This window comes from Bemisia tabaci, chromosome 8 (assembly GCF_918797505.1).
Source record: "Bemisia tabaci chromosome 8, PGI_BMITA_v3".
Taxonomy (NCBI): Eukaryota; Metazoa; Arthropoda; class Insecta; order Hemiptera; family Aleyrodidae; genus Bemisia; species Bemisia tabaci.
Genome location: NC_092800.1, coordinates 16,750,920 through 16,769,070, shown reverse-complemented (window position 1 = coordinate 16,769,070; position 18,151 = coordinate 16,750,920). Strand labels below are relative to the sequence as shown.

Here is an 18,151-nt window from a genome sequence, read left to right as displayed (position 1 = left end):
GAAACTACAGTAGCGGCACAGGAAAGCCGAAAAACCAAACGGGGATGCTACTACGCTACTTCAATATTAAGCTTCCATCGCCTTGCTAAGGCGCAGGGATACAACTTATCGAACTCTCCGGAACGCGTGAGGTATCACGCCTCAATTGAAGGCGTTTTCGAATCTCCTGTATTTACATGACGAGATTTTCCAAATTGATTTGCATTTTATTGTTGATTTGAGTTCCCTTTATTATTAATTGAAATTACTCCTGCTTCTTAATTTTTAAATTATTTTGCAAAAAATATCCATTCGCTAAATACAGCCCTGACTTTAGCGCCCTTAAACTACGGCCTTAACGGTCGAAACTGCAGTAACGGCACAGGAAAGCCGAAAAACCAAACGGGAACGCTACTTCAATATTAAGCTTCCATCGCCTTGCTAAGGCGCAGGGATACAACTTATCGAACTCTCCGGAACGCGTGAGCGCTTCAATTGAAGGCGTTTTCGAATCTTCAGTATTTACATGACGAGATTTTCCAAATTGTTTCGCATTATATATACTGTAGATTTGAGTTCCGATTTGAGTTTCCGTAAAATTTTCTCCTCCCCGCCCCCATGACCAGTCCGCCCCTGGAAGTATCAATATTTAAAGTTGAAGAATCATTTTCACTAGGTACATAGTTTGAAAATCTCAAAATATAGGTATCCCCCCAAAAAAACTGACTGAAGCTTTTCTCTGAAATTTTCTGGGAATATTTTAGGAAACTGTGGTTAGAGTCTGTTTCAGATAACTATTTCTTTCTTGCTGTCACTTACAGTGAGAAAGAACAAGTTATCTGAAACCGGCCCTCGTTTTCATTCAATGAAATGAAACCTTAGCAGAGCTTTACTATGTCCCAATCCAAGTTACGCATTTCATGACTGGAGCCATAGATGTAAACCTCGTTTATGCTTTGAGAGAGTAAGCACGCTCCTATACATTTAAAAAAATAAGAAACCATGTTTAAAAAGAAAATAAGTATGCCTATATCACGTTTAGATCATCGTACATGAAATTCGTGCAGCAACAATTGCCACATAACGTATTGAAGGCGAATTGAAAGAAGGTCTGGCAAAACACGTAGGTATTTCACATGAATCTGATTCTGATTAACAGAAAGTATGGTCATTAATGAGGACATTTTTGATTTAATACGTGGTTAAGTCTGAGAAATAATTTATGTAAATTCTCCCATCCACGTAATTTTTGTTGAGTTGGCGCTCTTTCTTTGAAACGTTGCCAACTGGCTTAGAACGGAGTAGATATCTTTCAACAAATTTACATTAAATTTGTGCAACTTGGCAACTCTGTCCAACACGGGGTGATGTGGAGCCATCGATGTGCTCAACTGCCGCCGCTGCCCCGCGCCGGTTATCAACTTAACCTTATCTCGAGTGTTGGTGTTAGTCTGATTCCCAAGCCAGTGCATCTTTTCGGATAACCGGAAAATTATTTCCATCAGGAATTATTTAGGTCTTGTAATTTAAACTTAGTGTTCTCTTACTTGTGAAGGGACCACCAGTTCCAGCGCAAAATGAGCCAGGCATTTTTAGCTGCCCTGTTCCAAAGGACTCTGCTCCTCCTCATACCACAGGAATGCTACGATACTCTCTTCGTGCGTCAAGAATTTTTTGACGGTAATATCTCTCATATTTTCTCAGTTTTTAGTAGGGCATGTAAATCCTCATATCATGTTTCATTTTTGGAGCCGAAGTTCCCAATGAGTTGATGGCTGTTACCAGTGTTTGAAACTCGGCGTGAAGTCTTAGCAGCCGTCTGGCCTGCAACTTTATTCTTATGGGCCATCTCAGATTTCTTAGGGATCTTAATGAGAAATTGCCCTTTAAAAATGCCTCGAGTCAGGAATACGCCTAACAATCCCGAAAACGTAGTTTAACAACGATTTTCATAGCGGCCAAGGCTTGACCGCTAGTTTCATTTCTTAGCGGCCAAAGGCGATTTCTTACCAGCTAATTGCTGTTTGGCCGGCGTGAGTTTCAAACACTAGCTGCGTCAAAAGGATGGGAAGAGTTGCTGAACAAGCATGTCCGACCATTTTGTTGCTAACCACCTTTCATTTTTCTCCGAGAAAGCGAACCCAAAGTTTTTTCTAACCCTTCTGAAAATTTTCTTCATTCAAGAATATTAAAAAAAAAAAAAAAAAATTCCAAATTCAGATATTAATTTTCGAAGGTTCTAGAAAGGCCCGTAGCACTACTGTGCTATGCAAAAATGCCGTAAATTCATCAAGATTTTCCCTCGTTTTTTGGAACTTAATACTTTATAAATTAAAATCTATTTTACCCACGCATCTAAAATTTCAGGTTAAGTTCTTGACAGTGTTTGCGAAAGAATTCTGTAAAAATTGTCTCAAGGCACACAAGTTTTTCTGCTATGATACATTGTTTTCAAAAAATGTAAAAAGGCGTTTTTGCGTTGCATGGCAGAGCAGTCCAGGTACGCTTGTTCCTCCGAGGAGCAGCCATCTGAACAAACAATAGTGCAGCTGAGACCATCACTATCTGCTTTTTCAGAAAAGATATTTTAGAGAAATGAACTTGTTCATGTTCTATAAGCGCTTCTTTCAGGACCCACCTTAATTTCAGTTAGCTTTCTTCCGAAGAAATAAAACTTGATTGAAGATCTTGAAACATTTCAGTCCAGCACCTGGATTGTCGAATCATTATCCGACAACCTTTATCGATAAATGACACTGCTAAGATAGGGACGCATTGACCAGGATCAGTCGATAACAATTCAACAATTGGCCCCTAGGAACGAATTACTGGACTCAAGCCTTGTATATGCGTCTCCATTTCCTGTTTGATTTAAATATTTTTGAAGTTTTAAAGCTCAGGAGATCTTGTGTCAGAAAAGTTGACAGTTGTGTCCTTTTGACTGTCATCCGCAGTACATGGATTTTCGTTTCTGCGTATAGTGGCATACTTAGTCGTCTGCGGTCAACCCTTAATGACTAATGGACAACTACAATGGAATTGCTTGGAGATAGAGAAAGTAAACAACTACCAGCTCATTTGACGCAAGTTCTGGTGAAATGAGAAATCGACAGTAACAGTTCAAAAAATGTAACAGGATCGTCATGTCGTAAAATTTTTGCTTCTATCATATTTTTGTCAAAAGACAGATGAAGGATGTGATTTCTTGACACTTTCGCAGCAATATTACGAGATGTTGAATTTTTTTTTTTTTTAGAATAAGGAGGAATCATTAAAAATTTTCAGGAATATTTTGTTTTTGTTGCAAAAAATAAAATGTAACAATAAATCTGCAACACAACTATTCTAGAAATGTGTTCTTCTATCATCATTGAAATAGAGGTATCCAACGGCATGAACTTATTTAGTCATTGTTTTTCCAATTGATTTATAAGCAACTTAGAGAGGTGAGAATGTTATTAAGATATCATGTCTTAAGATTTTCGGACCAGATCACACCTACAATCACCTTTGGCCTTGTCATTTCATTAATTTTGAGTGCTTTTTGTTTTAGTTCCTTGTCTCAAGCTTGCTGCGAGCAAAGGATTAGGTCTAGCCATAGTTGCTGGGTCAGTCTTGGGTAAGTCTCAAGTTTCTTTATTAGAGCCATGCAAGCAGCAAACATAAAAAAATAAAGAAAGAAATGAGGAAGGATCCAAGAGAAAATGGGACACTAAACAGAAGAATGTGAAGGCACAAGCCGTTCAGTTCTGATGCAAGTCGACTGTCTTAGTTATTGTTTCAAATAAATAGTAAATAGCTACTGTCACATGATCAAATCGAGACGTCAAAAAGACAAGGTCAGATAATTTTTTTCAAATACCAGCAGCCCGCAGGCTGCTTACCTTATTATCCATCTGAGGGCTCAATTTGATCTTAAAACACTAGCTAGTAATTATTTGCCTCCTTAGTAAGACTATGATTTGAGTGTAGTCAGGAAACACAGCTTTTGCATTTTTTTATGAACAACCTTCTTTATCTGATTTCGTTTAACACTCATCATTTGCAGTTTTTTGATTCATCAAGAAAAGAGTGGCCGCTAGAACCTCCTCTGGTTTTAACTTTATATATGAGGCTTTGTTCTTTTCTGCCAAACTTGGTCTATTGGAACGAACATTCATTGGTCCTTCAAAATAATATATAATTTTAAATTTTTTTGCTTTAATTTTTTTTTATTAAAACATTTTTTTCCCCCCAAAAAATTGAGTCGTTAAAATCATCACTCTCAAAACAAGTGTTAGTCTTTGCAAAAAGCCCTCAATCTAGGTTTTGCATTTCTCATTTCTTAAGCGTGCCTAATTTGATTTACAAAATGTCTCAAATTTCAGTCCACCAGTGGAAACTAAACTTTTAAGACAAGATTAATACCTGTTTTTCAATGTCATGACCTCATTTATCATTAGAGATATCTATTTTTAAAAATTAATTTTCTTAAAGCACAAAGTAAGGTTCCTAGTAAGTAACTTTTTTCATTTTTTCTTCTACGCAAAATGACGGAAAAAATCTATTTCAAGTTCCCAAAATCTGAATCCATTCGAAACAATAGTTTTGGCTATCCGTCATTGCGCAAGCAGGCAAGGGAGTCCTCATTTGCTGATTGGCTCAAGCCCAGCCAAAGACATGGTCTAGTAGTGTCATAACAATTGTCGGCCTCTGGTTGATCAGATTGAATAAGCTTTTTCTCCCCTTGGAAGTGCTTTTTAAACTTTACATTAAACTTTTTGGTATTTTCATGGAATTTTACTCACGGATCAACTGTTAGATACGCTGGGGAAAAGTCTTGCCACTGACCTCTTCACATGAAAAAAAAAACTAATTATAAACTCGGGAGGAAATTTTTAGAATTAAGGCTTTTTTTCTGCTAAACGGAAGGAAGCGCCCATGGGGGAGAAGGGGAATGCGGGTTGGCTTAGCGGGTGTTGCGAATTGAGTAGCCCATTCTGACCCATGCTCACAATGCTCTTCCATGGTGCTTAGTTCCGCTTGACAGAAGGCACTATCCGGAATTTTAAAATCCTCAAGAGGGACTGAAATTGGTGCTGAGTTCCACTTGGCAGAAATATGTCCATTTAAAGCATAGATTATAGTAGGAAATTTGTGACTCTGCTATTTTACAAAAGCGTTTTTCTAGTTATGTCATTGGTATGTTTCCAGTCATTTTTATCACCATACCTAACAAGAAGATTAAAAAATTCAAGCCAAAATTTCTTCAAAACTTCATCATGCTGTTTCTCATCTGACACTGAGCTTTTTCAAAGGCGACTGCTTCAAGACCTTGCCTAAATTTCATTTATGTTTTTTTTTCAGTAAAAGTCCCCCAGATTTTGAAGATTCTGAGCAGCAAGAGTGCAAAAGGAATCAGCATTCTTGGAGTTTTCTTTGATCTTTTTGCCGTCACCTCTGTTGTTGCATACAGCTATGTGAAGCAATTTCCATTCAGGTGAGTTTCGGGCGGATCGTTCTGAAATCTGAAAAAGATCTTTAAAAGTCTAATATACTAATTTTAGACTTTTATCTCTCCATAAGGCAGGGTGTCTATCAACAGTTAAAACCGAAAAATATCAGGAAATTTTATGCTGTCAGGAAATTTGATTGTGGATCAGGAAATATTCATGCATTTTTTAAACATTTGATTCAGTCGATGAATTACTTTTCTTTTAAATCTAATGAGTGCCAATTTTTCACGGCAAAATAACAGAAAAAAAATGTCAGGAAAATATCTGGAAAATCTAAACTGAAATTTTATTAGACACCCTGTCAATGTTTATTTTGTGTAGTTCATCTTCAAATTTTAGTATCTGCTAACATTTTTTTCTTGGTTTCTGGCAACTTGATTTGTAGAAAGAGAGATAGGTGAAAGAAAACCTATTCTATATAATTAAGCAGTATCATATAAAATTTCATAAACTCTCGAAATTTGACTATCTGCTTATGAATTTGATGAAATGCCTGATTAGGCTTTTTGCTTGCATCATTTCTGAATGAGTAATATGAACTACATAAGCTGTGTGCTGAGGAGTGGATTTTAGATTTTTCTAATGCACTCAACAAGATTTGAATGGGTTTTTAAAGTCCATTCAATTTGCTTTTTCTTTTGTTTGCAATGAACTCATTTTTTAGAAATGCAGCTAAACGCTGCTCCATTTCGGAGCGTCCCCGGAAAATAAAACATTAACTTAACTAAAAGCAGCGGTAAGGAAATGAGCACTGTAGATAGAGGCCAAGACCAGTGGGCCCCTTTTTTTATTTCAAGAACCCTTCAAGCACTTGCACTGTTGAACTAAAGCTAAAATTTTCAAGTAGGTATATTCATTATAAAAACTGATTTAGAAGCATCAACGGTTTTTTCTGAATTGATCGGTGCAATCTTCAAAATTCTTTTAAATTCTGTCACTTGGGTTTTTTTTTTTCGGACACTTATCTTTAGAATTTACACATTAGTACTCATTCCAAGGTGAAATCAGTAACATTCTGAGAAATTTGAAATTTTAGTTTCAATACTCAACAAGGAGAAAACGGTCAGCAACAAAAGTCTGCTTGGCTCATCAAGAAGGACATAAGCACTAACGTGTTCCTGATCCAATGACCAGGGGTGTTTACGGTGTTGCAACCACGTGCAGAAATCAACTGGTAGTCGGACACATTCCGAAATAGAACAGAGTACAGGGTAAAATTGGGGTGCTCTAAAACTCTACTGAACTCAGGAGTCCCTGTTCTGCTACTTAGAAGTGAAATCTTTACCAATTTAGAGCTTTAAATCTGAAGTAATGTATGCTTTTTTTTCAGTGCTTGGGGAGACTCTCTATTCCTTTTGATCCAAACTCTCATCATCGTCCTGTTAGTCCTTTACTATTCAGTCTCAAAAAGTCTCACGATATCTTTTGCTGTTGCTTTCTTCCCGACTCTGTACGCTTTGCTCAACGGAGGAGTGCCTTTTCAAGCCATCTGGACTCTGCAAGCCCTCAGCATCCCTTTCATGTTCACGAGCAAGGTAAGCATTTCGACAGTTAAACTACCAGATCTTTTATCTCAGTTTGCGACGTTGTAGACTTCCTGTCATACTTTATTTTTTCAATGGAAAACGACTTCACGTCAATTCCTTAGGGTTGCCACAGTCAGGGAATACTGGGAAATGTCAGGGAAAACCTGGGAATGTCAGGGAAGAATCGTCAAGTCACCTTTATTTGCTTTCCAGAGTGGGTATGATGTTTTGAACAACAAATTTTGCCTGAAAACAATTTCTTTTTACAGTGAAAGCTTGCTAAGTCGAATTGTGTAGGGACCGAAAAAAAATTCGACTTAATCGGCATTTCGTCTTAATGGTAGTTCAACTTAGCGAGCTTTTCCTGTATGTCTTTTGAACAATCTGGCATTTGCTCAATTGTCAGGGAATTTCACCAAAATGTGTTAGGAAAATGTCAGGGAATTCCAGCCTCTAAATTATGTGGCAACCCTGATTCTTGAAAACTTCCGTGTTTTTTCTTCTCGTGCAAAGAAACTTCTGTGAAAATTATAAGAAATGATATCGATGTGTTCTCCCTCTAAAAAATAAAATGGGAGTCAAGATTTTTGAACACTGCAAATGAGATACATGGTTTGGTAGTTTCACCGTCAATCTCTATCTCTGGCCCCAGACTTTTCCATAGGACAGCAAGCATTAGGGAAAACTAAGACGTAGAAGACCTAGAAACACCAGGAAAAGTGAGGATTCTTTTCCCTGTCAGCATAATACAGTTTCAGAAATGAACTGTTCATTTTTACGTTTGTGTATATGTATTAACTTCTTCTTTGCCGATTTGGTCACAAGGATAGTGTTTTTATCAGTCACCCCTGGCCAGAGTGTTCATAATGACCAACGTTTTGATTAGCGTATTTCTATCATGCAGTTCTGTAATAAAAGGGCTGTATGCTCGTCACCAAGGACCTACTTTTTTGGTAAAAGGGCGTATGAGGCTTGCAGTGCTGCTAATATTGTGCAGTTTTTAATAGCGTTTGCGGCTAATGAAATTCATTCACAGTCAACTTACTTCCTTTTAATAACAAGGAAAAACTTGAAGCAGTTCAGGGAAAAATTCAAAGCAAAACTGTCAAATAAGTTACAGCTAAAAAACTGTGTTGCATAATCTAAGCAGCATTAGAAGTCTCACATACTTTTTTACTGGAAAATGCCTCAATTGGTACAAATTACGTATGTAGCCAAGAAGAAATGATAGCATTGCAACGATGTGTAGAAATGGTGGCTCAAAGCACTTGAGTCTTGTTTTTCTGGCCCGACAGGAGAATTTTGGTCAAAACACATTGTTAGCGAAGAAGTCCAAGACAACCAAGTTCCTGGGATGACCAGGTCGTAACATTTCAAGACACATTTCCACACATTTCCACATCTAGCAAGTAGCAGAGAAAATCCATTCTTGCTCTTGATCAATAGGCCAATTTTGCCTGGTCAGATAAGACCATTTAAAGTTGAGAGATCATGAAATATCATGACCTTTCGACTGGGAAACCTCTAAGCACCATTCATGTATCCTCATCAACATTTTGCGCATAACTTTCTTAACATATTGGAAAACTCCTAAAGCATCTAAAAAAGTAGAGTACCAAAGTTTTCAAAATTTTAAGGTTAAGGTAGTCAATTTTTCCAAAAAAGAAGAAACTAATGAAATTTTGCAACATCATGGCACAAGGGAAAGATTCAATTTTTAAAAAACCCTGAAAATACATTGTTACGAATTTGTAACGCTATGCCATGGAGGGTTAAGTTTTTTTGAAAATGATCGATTCGATCATGGAATTTCTCGTTCAACCTAAAATTTTAAAAATCATTATGTTAATTGTTAAATTTCCTGTTTCTCTCTTCCTCTGCAGCTGGTGCAGGCTTACACGAACTACAAAGCTAAAGGAACCGGTCAGTTGTCTCACACGACTTTCATCATGCTGTTCGTTGGATCAGTCATTCGCGTCTTCACTTCAGTTCAGGAAACCGGTGACTTCACTGTGATTTTAATGTATGTGTTGGCCTCCCTCGCCAACTTCATCATTGTTGCTCAGTTTTACGTTTACAAGAAGAAACCCTCAAAGAAAAATGCAGCCAAAAAGAAGGCAAAATCAAAGTCCAAGTAAACACCTTACAGCCAGGTTAGTATTTCTTTTTAAAATCAAAAGTAAGTTTTGTTTTGAAAGAAGTTCTCTTTTTGTCTTTTTTCCCCCATGATGGTGCCTTAATTCAGACATCGTCAGTTGATAAAAACTTTCTCGCAATGTTTGGAATAAATTTATTAAATTGTTATTTGTAAGGAAAATTCAGTGATCAAGGCAGGATCTAGAAAGTTTTTGGTCTTTATTACATTCATCATATCAGCCTCATCATTATCATTTCTTTCTGGCTTACAGAGTTGTTTTCCGCATTTATAACAATTGCTTCATTATTTCCTTTATGAATGAGACTGTATCTGTGACAGTAGCAGATGTTGCGATTGTAAAATTCCGCAATTTTTACGAATAACGTTTTTTCTTTTAATAAAAAATTGTTTTTGAGCCTTTAAGAATGTTTGCGTAAAGTTTTCAGTGAGAAATGAATGACAAAGCGAGGCATATCGAGTTCTTCGTGAAAATTGTGGACACAAGAATTAATGAGAATTGTTCGTACTTATGTTAAAATTCTGGTTCTTTTGCTAATTATAGACAGAATAATTATTTGCTCATCTAGCAAAAAAGTTTCTGTAAACATTGGCATCATAGAATTGTAAATAAATTAGATCCAGTCCCGGGATTTTTAGCATGTCATTAAATGCAGAATTTTTAAAACTTTGACAATTGAAATAAATATGGAGCATTTGGAGAGTAAAATACAAGCAAAGTTTTTAGATTTGATGAATTCTTTCATTCAAACAATGAAACATTTGAGCTCTTTGTCAAAAACATACAAGACTTCACAAACCATCAAAATTTGACTATCTGCTGTGGCATTTAATAAAATGCCTGATTTGACTATTTGCCTGCGACGTCTACATGCTCCCAGAATTTTCCCAACTGTTACTTTTTTACTTTGCAAATTTTGAAGTCTTGCATCTTGTATCTGGATTAGGTATCATTACCAAATTTTTACACCCTTGCAGAACCCTGCCTTAACAAAATGAAAATATGAATGACTCGATTTTTTAAAAATGTTAGTTATGACCTGTACACTAGTTGGTAGCCCTGAGCTTCTGATTCTCTTGATGAAGACTTAAACAAACTAAAATTATTATAGCTTGAAATTTCTCTCGAGTTTTCTTACTTCTAGCTACAGTTATCCAACAGAGTTGTCAAGCATGGATGTCAATTTATTTTTTATAAAAATCAAAATATGTGCAAAGATTTCAAAATAATGCAATCGAAACAACTTATCTTCAAGTTAGCCTTAGATAATTCTTTTTTCAATCATATGTTAATTTGTTTGCAATGGACCTCTAGACAGTGCAAGAACTAACAAACTGCAGCACATGTTTTCTCATCCAAATTTCATAAATAACACATTAAATGCATCAAAAACTATTAAAATTAATTCATAAGTGAGAAATAAATGTATGTGGTTTACATTATGATCTGAAAATTCAAACTTCCAGCATGTAAACATGTATTAATTATTAACGCAGGCCAAACTAGGCAGTAAAATCAACCTGTATGTAAGGCAAATATAACCAGAGCTTGGTTACACAAATTTCCGTCCTTTTTTGACTAAAAAAAAATAAATCTTGTTAAGAAAAAGCTAGTGCTCAGAAAAATCAAGGTTGCAGAAAAATTCCTCCAGAAAGGTTGATGCGTCCATCGTGTTCTACATGGAATTTCGAAAAAGAAAAATGTATGTACTTCGTCGCTTAATTTTATACTCTGTCTACTGGTCTATTATCATCAAGCACGTAATTCCATTTCAAGGTTGCAAAATTGACCACAACAATTTAATTTTTCAGAAGAATGTGCTGGTGCACTTTTTGTCCCAAATTTTCTAGATTTTTGCATGAGAAGGGTTAGAAGAAAAATTAAAACAATTTTTATTTAAAAATGCCCAAGATTCTCTGGTCAATTTAAAAGCAAGGGGAAATTTGGCAACATTGAAAATTAGTTACGTTCCTTTGTGAGGATAACATCGATTAAAATGAATGAAGAAATGAACAACCAACGACCCATAGCATCATCTCTCTGTTTCTGTTTTCTTCATCGATGCTAACGTTTTTTCTTGTCTTTCCCAGGTTTCTTGCAGCCGTCAATTCTAACAGAAATGTCAGCATGGAGCGTATCCTCTTCAAAATTTCATAGGAATTTGCAGCATTGATTTCGCCTACAAACATTTAGTTTAGCGTTGATGTTTTAGGGAGGATTCTCACTCCCTTGTAAATTTGTATCATAGTAGGCAAATTTCTCCCCCTATCAGTAATTATTTTTAAGCTTCGTAAAGAGAACTTATCCTCACAGATTGGTACAGTGAATATTTTGTCGCCAACTTTTTGGGGATTAGATATCTATGGCTAAGGAACAATACAGCATATCTCACAACTTACGATTTCATAAGACAAAGGAAAAACTTCACTATTTTTGCAATTTTGAGATTAGATTTGCAATTTTTTTTAATTTACGGTGTCATGGCAGTGCCCCCATGCTGAACAGGTCAGCCACGCAAGAGATACAGCCAACTGAATACACTCTCTGAATGTAACTTCCCTCGAAAACCACGTTGGGCACATCAAAAAGGTCTAAAATTCACTCCTTAGCACGCAATTTGCTTGTGACACCCTTTCTCAAATTATGCGAGCAGTTTCTCTTGGTGGCTACCAGTCAGGTTTGCCTGGAGAGAGACCTAACCCAAATAAACAAACAGTCTCGCTAACTGTTATAAACTCTCCTTGTGTACGATTTCAATTGTTTCAAATCTTTTGTTTTTGCAAAATATAGAAAGAAAAAGGAAACAAACACTTGAAAACGATTAAAACCATAGAATAAATAAAGTTAGTGAAATCGTTTGTTTACTCAGATTAGTTTTTCTGACTACTGCCTGTGTGGTGTGCAAACCTGGTCGGCGGTTACTGATAAAAACTGCCTGCAGACGGGGGAAACTTGACAAAGCGTGTTTGTTTATTTGTAATTTATTTAGCTATATCTCTTTGCGTGCAACTGACCCATTGAAAGAAACTAATAACTTGCGTATTATATATTGTAGAATGCAGCACCCTTGCTAATGCATTTTCACTAAAATTGCCAGTAAGGTGGTATTATTCCTTAGCCATTGATATGGTTTTCAATTTGATACCTAAGTAATATAGTCCACAAATATATTGTAAATCAACGTCGTTAACAGGAACAATTGAATGAACCGCTTCGTGTGACAAAAGGAAAATGAATTAAACTTAATTTGATGGCTTTAGCCAGAATCAGTGCAACTGTTTTTAAAGTCTTGTATAATTTCTTGTGACTTTTGATTTTTTAAACAAAAATCCAAGCAACATTGTAACCTGGAGTTTTCTGTAAAATTACTCCAATTTATGGAGAATGTCTGTACAGAATTTTAGCACAGCAATGCTTGTGTAGTTTTTTTTATGAAAAATTGAACACGAGAGCAAATTTAGCAATGTCAAATGTTTTCAGGCTGATTCTATTTAATGTGATCCAATTAGTTATTCCATTGTTCTCATTCCTAGGTGTCTAACGACTGAGCAAAAAATAAAAACTGGGTAAACTACATATTATCCAAATTGTCAGGGACCTACACTGCCATTCTAAGGAAGAACGCTATATGAATATTGGAGAGTTGTAAAACTTCCCCAGATAAAACATGTATTTTTGAGGAAAGTTTCGCATATTTTTCCTTAAAATTATTAGGTATTCTAGATGAAAATGCGAACATAACTGTCTGAAAAATTTGAAAGAACTGTCTTCTGAATACTGATTCACAATGTTGTCAGTAGCTCGTTTTTTATTAAATGAAATATGGCAATGCCTGAGGACTCATACGGCGTTCTTATTTTGCATGGCAGTACATGAAGAATGATCAAATTTATCCTCCCCTATCTGTCTGTAACCAAAGAAGTTTTTAAAAACATCCAAAAGAAGATGTCGAAAATTATGAATTGAAATACTTGAGTATCGTATTAGTATCTATCCATTGTTTACCAAAAACTGTGAGCTCAATTTGAAAATTACTGGGTGAAATGGTTCATTTTTTCTATGCATTTTAGTATATCGTTCATGGCAAAAGTTAATGAATTTTCGTTTATTCTTTTTTTGAAAATCTAGATGAACTTAGAATCTTTCTCCGAAAGTCTGCAATACATCATGTTTTACACTGATCTCATATTTTGTTGCATTGTCATATCGTTAGCTGAAGCGTGGAAAGATACCATGGCTGTGATGCTGTAGAATTTTTATCAGCCCAATATTTTTCCAACCGGGCACCAATTTGCTTTTGAAAATCTCGGTGTTTTCTCATCTGCTCAAAAAAGAATCACCGGTACCTCTGGGTAACATCATAGTAGCCAATGATATGATTGTTAGCAATTTTCTCACATTCCGCAATACTGAAGTCTTTGTTTTAGTCATCTTTCATGCTGCCGTGTTACTGGAAAGGGCAATAAAAGCATGAATAAAGTTTTAAGAGAATGTACTTTGTAGTTTGTAAGTAGAAAACAGGAATGTGGTAGCGACAAAATCACCAAAACCACCAAGTTGAAAAAAATCTGCCATGAGCATTAGTTAGACTTCTGGAAATTGCAAGAATTATTAGTTATTGATCCAAGTTCTGCTTCAATTGTAATGGTGGTAATTATTTTTCACATTCTACGTAAGACAGGGGTATCTTGCACCTTCTGCTTGCTCCAGAGGCTATAAATCAAAATAGTATCGAACAAATCTGACGGGAGTTCACAAAAAGAGTTCAGAGAAAATTGAATAGAAGTTAAGTAGAGCCTGGTGCCTATTTCACTCTTATACAGGGTAGAGCGATTTTATTGCTGTCTTTTGGGAAACATAAAATATTTCTGTATTTACTGCTTTTTCACATCTCTCAGTTTTTACATAAAAGACAAATATCATCGTCTCTCGCATGAAAGGGCGTATCTTGTCTGAGCTGTTTCAGTATTCCTACCAACATTTTATTTCCGCATGAGAAAGTCATCGCACAAATTTTTGTCAGCTGTTCTGTTCATCCAGGTGTATCCTGATTTAGTCCAATTTAGCCATGCATACGCTAATTGCGCATTTTTGCATGCTTTAAGCAACGCCAGAAATCATGTGATCTAGGTAACCTATCTTTTAACTTAGTTTAAGTTTCTTCTCTGTGACAAAATACTACATTTCTATAATTGAGGTGTTTTATGGATGCACAGTGTGCAAGCTATGATGGATCTTGCAATTTTTTTTTGTCGCCTAATTTCAAGTGATCACTGTGTGATCAATGATATTAGATTTTTTTTTCTTTTACTATTTGGAGAGCAATTTTTGTCAAGTTCTGTCAAAAAACTAAAATTATAGTTCTTGACAAAAAAAAAAAAAAAAAAAAAAAAAAAAAAAAAAAAAAAAAAAAAAAACCAGTCGCTTTTGTCCCTAAAAAAAGAACTGCAAGGGATTTGGTTTACTTTTGTGCCTCTAGAAGGCATGAATTTATAAAATTTTGAACCAGAAACACATATTTCCAACAGATTTTTCTCAGAATTACAATTTTGAACGAGGAACTTCAAACTGTAGAACCTCATCACATCCCAGCGGAAGGAATGTGACTTCACACCAAGGTTGCAAAATTGACTCCAATAACTCGATTTTGTCAGAATTCCATTTGAAAATTTCGCTGATTTTTGCAAGGGATTTGAAGAAAAAAAAATCAGTTAGACTATCGGTTGGAAACGCCTAACAGTGTCCTAGCAAAAATGAAATTTGTAGGTGGAAATTCTGCAGCGTTGAAATTTAGTTACGTTCTTTCGTCTGTGAGTGGATGAACTTAGGTCCAGTTTGACATTCTTGGATGATTTAGTTGCTACTTGTTCCGGGAATACCTTTTTGAGTATTGGTGCCAACATCCAAATTTTGAGTTTTTCTAAAACCACTACAACCTCTTTTGCTATAGACGGTCACAAGTGGAGAATTTTTTCTAAAGAAGTCTGTTGGTACTCTGGACAAGGCTTTGCAGCTCACACCAACAAAGATTGTACAACATCAATTGCAATGCATCGGTAACGTCTTCTCGGAGCTTTCTTTCGTTCAAGTGCTGATGGTAATGCAGGTTATCATAGCTCATGTTTTAATGAGCAAGTTAGTTTCACTATTTTAGTTAAGGTTTTTTGTAGCTTTAAAGTAGATCTAAGTTTTTTAAAGTTAATTTGAACTTCATTTCTGATCACTGTGATAAATATTCAGGGTGTCTACAAGTCCGGAAAACCAGGCATTGTCAGGGAATTCCTTTAGGGCAGAAAATTCAGGGAATTTTATAAAAAAGACTAGAAATTTAAAAAATACTGAAACTTGGTAAAAACACATGCTGACTGCAAAGTAAACTGAGTCTCAATCTGGTTTAAGATTCAGTGCTCTGAGCTACACTTTGAACAGTGAATAGAGGAATAATTTTTAAAAGAAATTAAAATTTTTGTCTATTGAATGATTCATGCCCGAGCAAAAAAAGTTTGCATGGTTCTGAACTTGCACTAAAATGAATGTCAACATTTTTTCATTTTCAAGGAATTTTGATCATTTTGATCAGGGAATTTTTTCTCGCTAAGTAACTCTGTAGACACTCCGATATTAAAAAGAGCTCCTCTCTCCAATTGAAGTAATTAGGAGTATCATTCAAAGTTGCTAAGGACCTTGAAAACATGATGCAGAAATTTTTTTTGTAACCTAGAAAATTATGGAATTTTAAATTTTATTGTACCTCTTCCATTTCTTCCCAACGGTGTGTATAGCTAATTGAATCAGCCATTTCAAAAGCCATTAATTTTTTTATTTGGTGATGGAAATTTACTTGAGAGGTAGAACAAATTTAACGCAAGCCATTGGGCCAGGGTTAAAGGAAAACTCAAGTCAGGTCAAGTTCAAAATGTCTGAATCAATTAAAATAGGGTTCTTTTAATGTCAAAAGTATGTTCCTGTAATGAGTGGAAAATTTTTCAGGTAATCATAGAAGAATCAGGGAGATTTTTCTTCTTTTTGTTGTTATAAAAACGTCTTTTTTTAGGAAAAGAGTGAAAATTAGATCGGTTTACTGCTTCATTTTCAGTTTAGAATCCTTCAAAATTATGAGTAGTTGTTATTATTCTTCATGGCTTTTTATATTGACATCTTGATATGAATTATCCTAGCTTAGTTGCTAATTAGGTAACAAATAGACATTGGAGAGCCAAAGGATTTTTTACTCCTGCTGCTATCAAGTAACTATCTAGACAAAGTTCTGCACATAAGTTTCAAACAAGTAATTTTTCTGACCTCTATTTTTTTTTTTATTACAAGTATTTGAAGTATTCTTAGAACGAATTTAGAGTGACTCTGCTGCAACAATATGTTTTGTATCACAGTTGTTAGGATATTGACTGTAAGCGTTTAGTATCAGTGAAATTAAAGACTATGATTATCTCTGTTTTCTTATTTTAAATCAAGCTTTCACATTTTCTCCTCTTCCCTCTGATCATGGCACCAAGCCAAGTATTCTTCTGAAAAAGGCAGAAAAAAGAAAAATCTTGGCTCATTGGTTCTTCTGAAAAAGGCAGAAAAAAGAAAAATCTTGGTTCATTGGAAATTTTTTCACTAGTTAAACCTTTTGCAGAACTAATGTTACTTCCAATAAGTAGAGTATCGATCCTATCCAAGGCAGCTTGTCCTATAAGACAGTTCATAATATTTTTGTATTTATCTTTCTGTATTTTTGTTATTTTTTCCTCTTGAACTAAAATTTATCACCAATCTACATTTTGTGAGTTCAGGAAAACTCATTTGAACTCTAGTCTTTTTGTAAGTAAAGTCATTTTAATGAATGTATGATTTTTGCTGATCCTAATGTGTTATTGCGAAATGTCTCTCATAAGATTAAACAATAAAAACTAGTTTATACATGCCTGGTTGCCATTTTCCCGATTTTTTTAATTTCTGAAAGGCAAACTTGCAAGTACAAAATATCCAATGGTTTAATCGTGAAAAAAATGTTTTAATTAAACGTACCTAATCATTTCATCATTGATGATAGTTTGTTAATGCTGATGGAACTATATGCATAAAGTATTTTCTTCTCTTATCCAATTCTCTTGAGAAATCAAATTGGTGCCTTTTCATACCTTAGATTTTTATTTTTTCATTTTCCAATTAAGTACGTACAGAAGCTGAGTTTTAGCTTACAGTGCATGTCAAATGGATTACATTTTTGCAATAAGAAACCACTATCTCTGGCTCTCCCATGAAAGCACATGTCTGCATGGGGAAATTAATGACATGTATGTTGTTTCTAAAATGGGCCAGAAATAGTGGTTCCTTATTGCAAAATGTAGTCCAAATGTGGTTTGTACCTCTAAAAACTTAATTTCAACAGACTTAGATATCTTCAGAGTGTATCTAAGTTGCATGCATCGGACAAATCCTGCAATTTGCAATCTTCGGATGAATTACCAGGAAAGGATTTGGACCATTTTGGCGACTGAAAAGTTCGAATAACTCCCAAACCTTTGGCCAGAGAGTAGATCCGAGCGATTTACTGTATATAAATAATTCAAAACACAAGCATACAATTTTAGGAACATTTTTTACTTTAATAAAGTTCAGTAAAACAGGAAAACGGTGAAAATGTACAGTCACACGATTCATTGATCCGGAAGCCCCTTGATACTTTCAATGCCTCCCTCCAACTGTTTGTTAGCTTCATCTCCATTAAAATGTCGTTCCTCTTCTGAAAACAAAGACAGTAGGGAAAGTATGATAAACAACAGAAACTTTGAAGGAATACCGCACAAGAAGTAATAAATGATAAACATGTCTAAAAATCAAAGCAAATGTCTAATCTTTCGCTCATTATGATCTATAAAAAAAAAAAAAAAAAAAAAAAAAAAAAAAAAAAAAAAAAAAAAAATCATGACGTATTGAAAAAACGAAGAATACGTAAATGCATTGAATACATATCATATTCGTCGTTTTG

At 35.2% G+C, this 18,151-nt stretch overlaps 1 protein-coding gene across 1 annotated transcript; it reads left to right on the top strand.

The window, feature by feature from the left end:
- Positions 1-1,394: 1,394 nt before the first annotated feature.
- LOC109044461 (mannose-P-dolichol utilization defect 1 protein homolog) lies at positions 1,395-17,079 on the top strand. Its single transcript, XM_019062185.2, has 6 exons — positions 1,395-1,659; positions 3,533-3,598; positions 5,326-5,458; positions 6,805-7,009; positions 8,884-9,153; positions 11,247-17,079. Exons 1-5 carry the CDS (start codon positions 1,557-1,559, stop codon positions 9,136-9,138), a joined length of 762 nt encoding a protein of 253 aa, XP_018917730.1. The 5' UTR covers positions 1,395-1,556; the 3' UTR covers positions 9,139-9,153; positions 11,247-17,079.
- The last annotated feature ends 1,072 nt before the right edge of the window (positions 17,080-18,151 follow it).

Bases quoted from the DNA above. Each gene is read 5' to 3' on its own strand.
- LOC109044461 (XM_019062185.2), top strand. From the start codon at position 1,557: ATGAGCCAGGCATTTTTAGCTGCCCTGTTCCAAAGGACTCTGCTCCTC. The intron at 1,660-3,532 runs GTAATATCTCTC...TTTTTGTTTTAG, and splicing joins GCGTCAAGAATTTTTTGACG to TTCCTTGTCTCAAGCTTGCT. The intron at 3,599-5,325 runs GTAAGTCTCAAG...TTTTTTTTTCAG, and splicing joins AGTTGCTGGGTCAGTCTTGG to TAAAAGTCCCCCAGATTTTG.